At 44.7% G+C, this 12,311-nt stretch overlaps 1 protein-coding gene across 4 annotated transcripts in view; it reads right to left on the bottom strand.

Moving 5' to 3' along the window:
- SAMD12 (sterile alpha motif domain containing 12) overlaps positions 1–12,311 on the bottom strand; it is a 309,305-nt gene that overhangs the window by 75,331 nt on the left and 221,663 nt on the right. The window contains exon 5 of one of the 4 annotated variants that reach the window (XM_060243283.1): positions 10,002–10,354. The exons of 2 other annotated variants lie outside the window; for them this stretch is intronic. In XM_060243283.1, the coding sequence (XP_060099266.1) occupies positions 10,269–10,354 (86 nt within the window). In that variant the 3' untranslated portion in view covers positions 10,002–10,268. Of the gene's footprint in view, positions 1–10,001; positions 10,355–12,311 lie in introns of those variants that run through there. One more of the 4 variants, XM_060243284.1, reaches the window with a different exon arrangement.

The following is a 12,311-nucleotide window of genomic DNA, read 5'->3' as shown; positions in this document are numbered from 1 at the left end:
CCATGGCACCTGCCAACACCTTTTCTGGTGCTGAATGTTTTCAGGAAGTAGGTGGGGACAGGGAGGGCTTTTGCCCAGCAAGGCTTCTGATTGGCCGTGCCATTTTAATGTTGCTTTGGCGGCAGCTGCCACCACAACATAAGGATCTTCACTGTGTGACTGAAGTTAAACTGTGGCAGCCATTTTGCAGCTAGTTCTGCCTCCTGTAGCAGCTGTTTTGTGGCAGCCATTTTGTTGCTGCAACCACCATGCTGTATCACAATTCCAAATGGGCCCATAGGGTGAAAAACCCCTGGGCTAGAGCATTTCACATCTAGTGGGTTGGACAATGTCAAAAATGTGGTTTTGTGTGTGTGTGGGTGGTGATTTTTGCTGGCTCCCCACAGCAGCCTTCCAACTCCCTCATGATGCTCTTGGGGGCTCCCCTGTACCCCAGCAGCAGCCTTTCAGGGGACATTCCGAGCTGCAGCAGGTGGAGGGGAAGCAAGAAAGTAATGTGTTCCTGTACAGAAATCCTTCCATGCACAAGCATGTTAGAAAAGCTGGACCTATGGTCACAGGCCAAGGCCTACATCTGCCTGTTTAAGCAGCTGAGCGGATGGAGGGAGAGAGTGAGAGAGATTCATATTTTTTGAGTTCATACATTTCCAAGAGAGAGCATAATTGCAAAGCAAGGAAACAGCTCCCAGCAACCTGCAGTGGAGAAGACGAAGGTGTTTGCAGTGCACAGTTTAGCAGTGCCGGTGGGATTAAAAATAAGTGAGGAGATTTAGCTTTAATTATTCCGACTCAGAAATAAGGTGATTAATTAGGATGAGATGGCAAATAAATACCATATGGTCAGGATGATAATTGCTAGTGGCCTGCCAAAACCCTTATCAATTCGGTTTAGCACCCTTATGCCCCCCTCCCTACAATACAGGCACACGAAACACACTGAGGGGGATAACTCTGGTTGCTTCTGCCTCTTTATAAAGTGCATGGAAGGGAACAAGCAACTCTCTGCTGCATAGAAAAAAAGCAAAAATAAAGGCCACAGAAGGAGCCCACAACAAGATATCCAGGTGCCATGGGATGACCTCCTAGTTTCCTGCATATCTTACAGCTCAACTGGACTTATCGTCAGGGGTCATAGGTGGTGGAGCTCATCCAGGGATTGTTATGCAGCTGCACCTACTATTCAATGGATAAGATGGGGAGAAGGAGGTAGAACCCTCAGAAAGGTTCAGGAGCTGTGCTTCTGCGAGTTCCTGCTGAATTCGAGGCCTGCTTATCGTGCCCATCAGTTTTCTGCTATTGTACATAACTGGGAGTCTGGGTGGTTTTCAGGACAATCAGGCACATGCTGTTGTGCCAGTCTTTGACAGATGTTTGGTGGTGGAAAGTGCTGACAAGTCATGGTTGACATGGCAACCCTTGGTGGGGATTTCAATGCAAGAGGCATTCAGAGGTGGTTTGTCTGTGTAGGGATCCGGGACTTCTTTGGTGGTCTCTCATCCAAGTACTAATCAGGGGTGACCCTCTTAGCTTCTGAGAGCTGACAAGACTGGGCTTTCCAGGTCAGGGCAATAGATGTTTAGGACACAGAAAACAGCATATACAATGTGGATGGAGTGCAGGAATCACAGCACTGACATCACAGAACCAAAATGGCCACAAGTTCATCTCTTATTGAAACTCAGTTGGATCCTGCAGCTCTATTCTGCTAGTGGTAAATTTTTCTTCCAGAATGAGAAGACCTTCCCTAAAAACAGGTTCTTCAGACAGTGGATCTAACTGATCCAAACGAATATATTGAAGTTTTTCAAACAGATGAACATTTGGAGCAAGCTTCTAAGTCAACATAATACAAGCAGAGTAGAGCAACAAAAAAAGCCAACTATAAAACTGTAAATGATCATGAATCCTAAAAACAAAATGGCGTTCTAAAAATCATTTCACAGTGTCCTGGCACAATATAACTGAAGAGAAAAGAGAGGCCAGAGCCCATAAGAGTTTTCCAGATGGTAAAGTTCATTGTTCATCAAATAGATCCAGAACAGGCAGTGTAGTCCAACAACTTACAGCAGGTTATATTTAAGGCAGTTGCCTAGAACTTCTAGTTGGCTTTTCAAAAAGTGAAGATACTAATAAACCTCACCTATTTTGGCCATTAAATTGCTTAATATTTTGGATTCAGAATTTTTCCTTATAGAGTTCTTTTTGGAACAGTCCAAATAGCCCTGGCTCAGCCCGAGTTTATCAGAGCATGGATGCTAAGCAAGGCGGACCAAGGTCATCTCTGGATGGGAGACCACCAGGGAAGATTGGGATCACTGCATAGAGGAAGGCAATGGCAAACTACCTCTGCTCGTCTCCTGACTGGAATGTCCCATGGGTGGAGCCACACTGAGTCAGCTGCAACTTGCCATTATGAACTTTGATGGTCACAAACATAGCCACCAGTGTTCCCTCTAAGCTGAGTTCGTGTGAGCTAGCTCACAGATTTTTGGCCTCCAGCTCACACATTTTTGTCTTAGCTCAGGAAAGATAGCCGCAGGGCAAGCTAATTTATGCAGTAGCTTACAACTTTAATACTAGTAGTTCACAATGTAGAATTTTTGCTCACAAGACTCCATGGCTTAGAGAGAACATTGATAGCCACCCACTGCCAAGGGAAGGGTTTCTGCTGAACTGCCTGGGTATGGAAAAGTGTGTGTGTGTACACACAAATACAGAGACAGAGAGAGAGAGGGAGAGGGAGAGACTGCATAGGATTGCTCTAATAAAGTCTTCAAAAAAGTTAGAAGTGTGGAAGAGGATAAAGTGGAAGGCACACAATCAGAGATTCCAGGGTTCAGGTAATTGATTCTGAGCAATTCTGGGTTTCACCAGAATAAATTTCTTGCCAGATGATCACTGCATCATACTTTCTGACAAAGCCACAGAGGGGCTATGGTTGGAGAACCACAGTCTCTCCTGGCTATGTACAAGCACATGAACTTTCCCAAAGATCTGCCTTTGTATAGAATTACTTCCTTGACTCTGTTCTTGATTTCTTCTCTTCTACCTGTCAGAGGGGTTTATCAGGAATGAGGAGAAGTGCAAGTCAGACGACACCAACCCTGGGGCCTCCACTCCAACTCTTGCCAGATAGAAAATTAACTGAGAGGGAAAGTGGCCAGATGAAGGGTTTAAGTTTCTACTTTCCATCCAAAATCTGAATGGCCTGAAGATGAAAACAGCACCACTGCTGTAATGTCCAAGTTGTAGATTTCATGCAGAAGATGTGAATTCATATCTTTAGCATGTAGCCAAGTATCTGTGAGGCTTTTTAAAAAACCATTTACATAGCTCATAAGTCAGCTCGCTTAGTTATGGGGGGCATGTTTACCATGTGTGTAACTCAACCCACACTTACTATAGCCCTTTGCACATGACATAGTAAATATAACAATCAACATGCATAGAGGGGGTTTACCTCAGCAGTGATTTTTTTTATCCTATGGCAATTAGAACATTTGCATTATAACTCCTGGAGAAGAAGGCTCTCAGTAGTGGCCACCCATTCTTGCATTCTCTTTTTTAAATTAAACTTTTAAAAACAATATACAACAGGTGCAGTCAAATATTCACAAAATCTTAGCCCTTTAACTCCCCCCCCTCCCCCCAGACAAAAACCTAAAACAGCACATCGATACCATTATCCTAAAATCAGATTCAGACAGGCGAAGTTCAAGAGGTAGATACGACAAGACAATATGATCAAAATAAAAAGTTGCAAAATAAGCTCCCTACATAGAGAACACATACTGACGAGTTCAAAAGATCTCAGCTTATAGAATGCATGGGATGCACAGGGTGAACTAACTTCCTAGAAAAGAAAAGCGAAGGGGAAAGGCGGAAAACAAACAAACAAAAATATACACAATGAAGCCAGAATGCAATAGTAAAGGAGTGTCACTGCTTTTAGAAAAACATCTGATTCCAAACTGTCTGAAAGAACAACGAGTGTCTAGCACTCTGTGACTACAATTCTCTTTTCAAAGTACTGACTTCTTCAACTTCCTTTATGAAGCTTGCAGAGGTTTATAGGATAAGGCCCCCAGAGTTCTGGGGAAAATGTTTTTAAAAACAAAACCCTTTACACCACCCAATGCAATTGATATGTGTAATGATCTTGTAGCAGCAACTCTTTCCAGATATGACTTCATCAGCCAGTAACGTGTTGGTGTCTTGTCCAGTCATCTCTGTTTTAGTCCGCAGACTCTGTTATCCGTTCTCCCTTTCTCGTTCCTGCCGCATTCCGGTCTCTCCTGGTGTCCTGGACCTACCAGTCTTGCTATCTCATCTCCTTTCCACACCCATATGACCCATTCAAAATTCCTTCTCAGAAATAATCTTGGCCCACATCTCTAACTAACCATTTTGTCTCATCCTACAGTCAGACATCCCATCCTGACGCCACAAGGAGGGCATATCGCTCTTCTAGACCGTGATGTGACTATACAAGACCAGAACACAAGGATTTTATTGAGCTTGCGGATATATGTCATTTGTAGCTCAAATAACCGCTGGGAATGCACACACAAAAGCTGTAACTATTTCTGCAGCTTATGCAGAAAGATATTCAAGTCATGCCGGCAGTTATTTAAAGTGAGGACCCAAACCCCTAAATTAGATGCACTGATAGTAAATCTGGCAATGTGCGTGGATGGCTAAATCATTTACCAAGAGACGACCAGTGTGCAAGATGTGACCTTCTTTGTCCTCTCATGTCACCATCCTTTGCACACGGACTTTCAAAGGATCAGACATAATTCATTTGGTGTTACTGCCTGGGTGAGGAAACGGAGGATATTTCCTACCATTTCTGAACTCTTCGGCAGCAGTAAACCACAACATAAACTGGTGTCTCCTGCGCCAATCATAATACTTGCTATAACATTTTAATCATGACACTTACATCGTTACAGGCAGGCCTCATTTTGGGCAGGAACTCAAAGGAGTGGAGCTCTGGAACCTCTAAATTCTGTTGTGCTCTTTCTTTCTTATCCCCTCTCCCAAAATCCCCTTGCTTCTGGGCTCGACTGTTCAAACCCCCTGTGAGAAATTTGCTGAACTCTAAGATCTGACAAACTTTCTAATATTTTTCCCCACAAAAAAAAGGGAAAATAACCAAAACATATAAAACAGATAGGTGGAAATCTTTCTCATGCCACTGTGGCCACATAGGAGAAACTAATTTAAAAAGTATGATGGGAGTAAGGTTTTATTATGTCAATTATGATTCAAGAAACATTTTAATGTAGAAGAAGGAGGAGGCATTGGATTTATATCCCGCCCTATACTCTGAATCTCAGACTCTCAGAGAGGTCACAATCTCCTCTACCTTCCCCCCCACACACAACAGACACCCTGTGAGGTACGTGGGGCTAAGAAAGCTCTTACAGCAGCTGCCCTTTCAAGGACCACTCTTACGAGAGCTATGGCTGACCCAAGGCCATTCCAGCAGGTGCAAGTGGAGGAGTGGGGAATCAAACCCGGTTCTCCCGGATAAAAGTCCATGCACTTAATCACAACTCCAAACTGGCTTTCAATGCTGAGCTGATATAATTTAGTACACCTTCTGGAGATGTCTGGAGTGTGTGGCACATGCAGATGAATTATGCAAATGAGTTGTGCTAATGAGCTTCAGCACTTCTTTTTCTACAAAATGACCCCTTATAATAATAATAATAAATTTTATTTATATCCCGCCCTCCCCACCTCGGCAGGCTCAGGGCGGCTACCAAAATTTTATAAAAACATACAGTAGTTAAAAGCCTTTAAATTTAACAGTTTAAAACATTAAACACTAAACTTAACAACATTAAAACCAATCCAATGAGTACAGTTATTCAGCGGTATAGGTCTTCAAACCGCATTGGCGGATCCTTAATTACCGATCTTCTTAGCAGTCCAGGTGTGCAAGCTTAAAAAGGGCGGTCTTGCAGGCCCTGCGGAACTGATCAAGGTTCCGCAGGGCCCGCACCTCCTCGGGGAGTCGGTTCCATAGGGTAGGGGCCGCGATTGAGAATGCCCGTGCCCTAGTATTCTGGTATTTAATCTCCTTCGGCCCAGGGATGGTCATTAGATTTTTCCCAACTGACCTCAGTGCTCTCTGGGGTTCATATGGGGAAAGACGGTCCCTCAGGTAGGCAGGTCTCGGCCATATAAGGCTTTAAAGGTAATGACCAACACTTTGTACTGGACCCGGTATATGATCGGCAGCCAGTGCAGTTCACGTAGCCCCGGCTGTATATGTTCCCGTTTTGGGAGTCCCAACAACAGCCTGGCCGCCGCGTTCTGCACTAGCTGCAGTCTCCGAGTCTGGCACAGAGGTAGCCCCAAGTAGAGGGCATTACAGTAGTCTAGTCTTGAGGTGACCGTTGCGTGGATCACTGTTGCGAGGTCCCGGCGCTCAAGGAAAGGGGCCAACTGCCTCGCCCGCTTCAGATGGAAGAATGCTGACTTAGCAGTGGCTGCTATCTGGGCCTCCATCGATAATGAAGGCTCCAGTAAAACACCCAGGCTCTTTACCTTCTGGGATGTTTCATACTGTACCATTTAATGGATGGATTGCCTGTGTTTTGCAGCTGTTGTTCCCTGCTATGGTTGCTACAACTGCCCATGGCTTATTTCTTTAGAAAATTCAACCTCTATAGAAAATGACTGAGGTGGCTCACAATTAAAACAATAAAACAATACCGACAAGTAAATAAAAATGGGTCAGGCCAAGAAATGCAATACAACTGAATTCTGTTCATTCGGTGCCTGTAAGCTACCTTGGAGGCTTGGCAGAAGAAACGTGAGAGGTAAGTGTGCAAGTAAGAAAATAATATATGGTAACAGTGGAAAGCGTCATCAAGTCACAGCTGACTTATGGCAACCCTGTATGGTTTTTAAGGCAAGAGATGTTCAGAAGTGGTTTGCCATTGCCTGCCTCTTTGGTGTAGTGGCTACGTGTGCGAACTCTCATCTGGGAGAACCGGGTTTGATTCCCCACTCCTCCACATGCACCTGCTGGAATGGCCTTGGATCAGCCATAGCTATTGCAGGAGTTGTCCTTGAAAGGGCAGCTGCTGTGAGAGCCCTCTCCAGCCCCACCCACCTCACAGGGTGTCTGTTGTGGGGGGAGAAGATATAGGAGATGGTAAACCATTTTGAGTCTCTGATTCAGAGAGAAGGGCGGGGTATAAATCTGCAGTCTTCTTCTTCTTCTGCATTGCAGCCCTGGCGCTCCATGGTGGTCTCCCATCCAAGAATTAACCAGCTCTGCCTCTGCTTAGCTTCCAAGATCTGATGAGACTGGAATGTCCTGGGTCATCCAAGCCATTCCCTCTGTGGCCAATGCTCTCTCTAAGCTGAGGAGTCTTGTGAGCAAAAATTGTACTTTGTGAGCTAATGGCATTAAAGTTGTGAGCGACTGCATACATTAGTTTGCTCTGGGGCCATTTTTCCTGAGCTAAGACAAATATGTGTGAGCTGGAGGCTAAAAAACTGTGAGCTAGCTCACACTAACTCATCTTAGAGGGGCCACTCAGTGCAAATTTTAGGTATCCCTTGGAAAAAGTAACACAAAAGAATTCTTTTAAGAATTCCCAGTTTACTTTTTAGCTTATAACAGGGGTGGTTAATGGTAGCTCTCCAGATGTTCTTTGCCTACAACTCCCATCAGCCCCAGCCAGCATGGCCAATGGCTGGGGCTGATGGGAGTTGTAGGCAAAAAACAACTGGAGAGCTACCGTTGGCCACCCCTGGTTTATAAAGTTACAGGATGATAATCCCTTGTTTTCAGCGTGCCTACATGAATCCAAGGCTCTCATGGTGGGTAGGGGAGGCTACGGCCAATGAATTTTTGGATTTCCATTCTTTTTATCTCTAAGAATGAATTCAACATGATAGGAAATCAGGATGAATGCCTGGCAATTTAGTCTGCTTTGACATGCCTGTGTACCAGGGCTTACCACATCAGATGTGTGCCAACGCTATAATCAAATGGATGTCATAAAATTACATTGTGAGGATTATACTGTTTCAGCTCACGCTGTGGGACATTAGCATTCAGAACATAACAAGGTGAATGAAAGCTTATACCTTGAATTAAACCTTGTTGGTCTTAAAGGTGCCGCTGGACTCAAACTTTGTTCTATTGCCGTTTCCATAGTTTGCCTCCTATGGGAAGATGCATTTCCAAAATCGGCCAGGCACATATTGAGGCTTATTTATTAATCTGAAGCATTTTAACACAGGCTCGAGTCAGAATGCAAGCATTATTTATGAATAACAAAATACATAGTGATGGATTTAGGGGGAGGGTAAAATTTCTTTAGGGAATTTCCACAGGACGTTCAAAACTAAAATTTTACAATTAATCCAAGAGGGATAGTGGCATGAATTCACTGCAGGAAAAATAAAGAGAAGCCCTGTGGAACCTAACTCTCCTAAGACCCAAGACTTGAGACTGGTGTAGGGTGCCTTCCTTCAAGAGCCAGTCTCAGCGAATGGGCATCAGGAGAAAGGGCTTTTTTGCAGCCATTCCTCCATCAGCAACCGAGAATTGCTGATTCTCTAACGGCCTTCTGGAAATGTCTAGAGACCTGTGCTTTTCACAGGGCTTTTGAGATGGATCAACAGATATGGGGTTGGATTCAACCACCTCTTTCCACTGACACAAAAGGGAGGGGACATGTCAAGACCAATATTCCCTCTAAACTGTGGAGTCTTGTGAGCAAAAATTCTACTTTGTGAGCTACTGGCATTAAAGTTGTGAGCTACTGCATAAATTTAGGTTGCTTTGGGGCCTTTTTTCCTGAGCTAAGACAAAAATGTGTGAGCCAGAGGCTGAGAAACTTTGAGCTAGCTCACACTAACTCATGTTTAGCAGGAACACTGGTCAAGACCTATCTTCTCCATAGAAACATTGAAATGGATTCATAGATATAGGACTGGATTCAACTTCCTCCATCCACTAAAAAGGCTGCACTGGGGATCATGCTGCCTCTTTGGAAATGTGGCACAGGAGCTATAAGAAGAAGGGGAATTAAACAAAATTGAGTAGAAAAAGTTGTCTGGATCCAACCCACGGTGCTGATGAGGGTTGGTGGCATCAGATAAGTGGGATCCAAGTAAAACTTGTCTTAGAATTGGGGGGGGGGGGGTTTTGTAGAAAAACCCCAGCAGAAACTCATTTGCATATTAGGCTGCACCCCTGATGCCAAGCGAGCCGGAACTGTGTTCATGTGTGTTTCTGCTAAAAAAAGTGTTAGTCTATAAAGCACTGAAAGGATCCTGTTTATATGTTTATGCTTCCAAGTTTCCCAGATTTTGTTTTTTGAGAGAAGCTGAAAATGGGATGCATACATCTACTGTCCAAAACCAAAGAAAGGTCCTCATAATAGTTTCCAGCATAAAGAAACTGACGGCACATTTGTGTGAAATACTGACTTGTGAGCTCCTATTAGCCCTGACCCAGGGCGTCTAGGCTAGCCTGATCTCATCAGATCTTGGAAGCTAAGCAGGGCCTACCCAGGTTAGTAGTTGGATGGGAGATCACCAAGGAAGTCCACAGAGGAAGACTACCTTCGCTGAACTACCTCTTAACTTGAAAACTCCATGAGGGGACTCCACAAGTCAGCTGTGATTTGATGGCACTTTATACACGCACAAGTTTCTGTTACTTCTTCACACAGCCTTGGTCGGAACCAGGGCCGGCCCTAGACTGTCTGGCACCCTAGGCAAGGCTAACTTCTGGCACCCTCCTGCACTGATAACATCACCAAGTCGTGGGGACACCCAATTCAGTGCCCCCAGAAGGCTGGCACCCTAGGCAATTGCCTAGTGGCAGGGCCAGTCCTGGTCGGAACAGGAAAACATGTATTTACGGCTTGTAGAGCACGGAATTCATTTCCATGCATGCATAATATGGGCGTTTCAAATCTCTGCTTTTGCCCATTACCACGCATAGCTTCATGACACCTTGCCTCAGCTAGCTGATGAAGATTTGGCTAGCAAATGCCAGGTGGTTAATTGATAAAATATATATCTCAAAAGACAATTCCTTTAATTACATGCATTTGACATCTTTATATATGTTTTATGGGACAATAAATACATTTTCACTAGGTATCCACTGAAGCCCATATGGCAGCACACGAGAGAGCTGAACAAATTAGGTATAATGAGGCTCATTAAAATAAGCAAGATCTACTATTAAAAAGGACTTTGGGAACTTGAAAGATGGGAGTTCAGATGTCTGTGTCATCCAAGAGATGCTCTGCATCTCTCTTTTCTTTTAGAAAAATTCTAAGGCTCTGCCAGAGATGCTGATGACCTTGGGAAGGAAAAGGAAAATCGTTCTTTTAAAGGAAAGCAGAATATTTTAACTCAACAGAAGGCAGAGCAAGAAGGAAACGCAAACAGGAAAAAGAAATACTGGGATGCAGGCCTAAATTCATGCACTACCAATTCCTATGTTACCAATTAAATTCCTGCGTTACCAATTAATGTATTTGTGGGCAACTTTCATCAAATGTGCCTACAGACTAGGGCTTTTTTGTAGCAGAAACTCCTCTGCATATTAGGCCACACACCCCTGATGTAGCCAATCCTCCTGGAGCTTACAGCGCTCTTAGTACAGGGCCTACTGTAAGCTCCAGGAGACTGGCTACATCAGGGTGTGTGTGGCCTAATATGTAAAGGAGTTCCTGCTACAAAAAATGTCCCGCTATGGACCAATGTTCCCTCTAAGCTGCAGAGTCTTGTGAGCAAAAATTCTACTTTGTGAGTTACTGGCATTAAAGTTGTGAGCTGCTGCATAAATTAGTGTGTTCTGGGGTCATCCTTCCTGAGCTAAGATAAAAATGTGTGAACTGGAGGCTAAAATTCTGTGAGCTAGCTCACGCTAACTCATCTTAGAGGGAACACTGCTATGGACTATTATCAACATCCTACTACAAGGACCATGTACCAATCAAAGTGATAGGGAACAGCAAGCTATTAAGCCAGACCAGGGATGGGTTTAACACAGTATCCTCTGTTTTGACAGGCAGAGTCTATGCAATATCTTAAGACAGCACCTTAGAAAGAGTCCCTTTGTAGCCCTACCATCTGACTCTTGACCTATCACAGACCAAGCCTGACATTTACTACTCTCATGAAGAAGAAGAAGACTGCAAATTTATACCCCACCCTTCTCTCTGAATCAGAGGCTCAGAGCTGCTTACAATCACCTATATCGGGGTGGCCAACGGTAGCTCTCCAGATTTTTTTGCCAATGGCTGCGGCTGATGGGAGTTGTAGGCAAAAAACATCTGGAGAGCTACCGTTGGCCACCCCTGTTCTATATCTTCTCCCCACACAACAGACACCCTGTGAGGTGGGTGGGGCTGAGAAGACTCTCACAGCAGCTGCCCTTTCAAGGACAACTCCTGTGACAGTTATGGCTAACTCAAGGCCATTCCAGCAGCTGCAAGTGGAGGAGTGAGGAATCAAGCCTGGTTCTCCCAGATAAGAGTCCACACACTTAACTACTACACCAACTGGCTCTCGTGAACACATATGAGGCTGTCTTATACTGAACCAGGCCATTGGCCCCTCAAGTATTGTCTATTCAGACTGGCAGCAGCTCTCCAGCTCTCAGGCTGAGGTCTTTGGCATCGCCTGCCACCTCATACTTTCAACTGGAGATGCCAGGGACTGAACTTGGGATTTTCTGCATGCAAAGCAGAGGTTCTTTCACTGAGCGGCAACTCCTCCCAGATAACCAGTTTCTTCAGAACTGGAATGGGATCCCAAAAAATGTTTCCCTTTACACAAAAGCTCTCACCTAGGCAGAAAAACAAGAAAGTTGGTGTGAGTGGCATTTGCACTGAAGTTAACTGGACTGTATTCCGTCTTATGGTTCCGCTTATGGAAGACACAGTATAAGGTATAGTTCAGCAACAACTCCCCTCCCCCACCACAGAATCATAGAATTGGAAGGGACCTGCAGAGTTATCTAGTCCAATCCCCTGCACAATGCAGGGAATTCACAACTACCTACCCCCACACCCCCAGCGACCCCTGCTCCATGCCCAGAATCCCTGGCCAAAGTGGCCTGGCGAAAAATTGTTTCCTGACCCCAAAGTGGCAATCAGCATCTCCCTCAGTGTGTAAGAAAGGACCATGAGAAATAAACATTCTACCCTTCCTGCCCTCCTCACAATCTGTTTAAGAATCAGCATTGCTGTCAGATGGCCATCTAGCCTCTGTTTAAAAACCTCCGAAGGAGGAAAGCCCACCACCTCCCA

The sequence above is a fragment of the Heteronotia binoei genome, chromosome 7 (assembly GCF_032191835.1).
Source record: "Heteronotia binoei isolate CCM8104 ecotype False Entrance Well chromosome 7, APGP_CSIRO_Hbin_v1, whole genome shotgun sequence".
Lineage (NCBI taxonomy): Eukaryota > Metazoa > Chordata > Lepidosauria > Squamata > Gekkonidae > Heteronotia > Heteronotia binoei.
The sequence above is the reverse complement of the archived record's forward strand: the minus strand, read 5'-3'. Positions and strand labels throughout refer to the sequence as shown.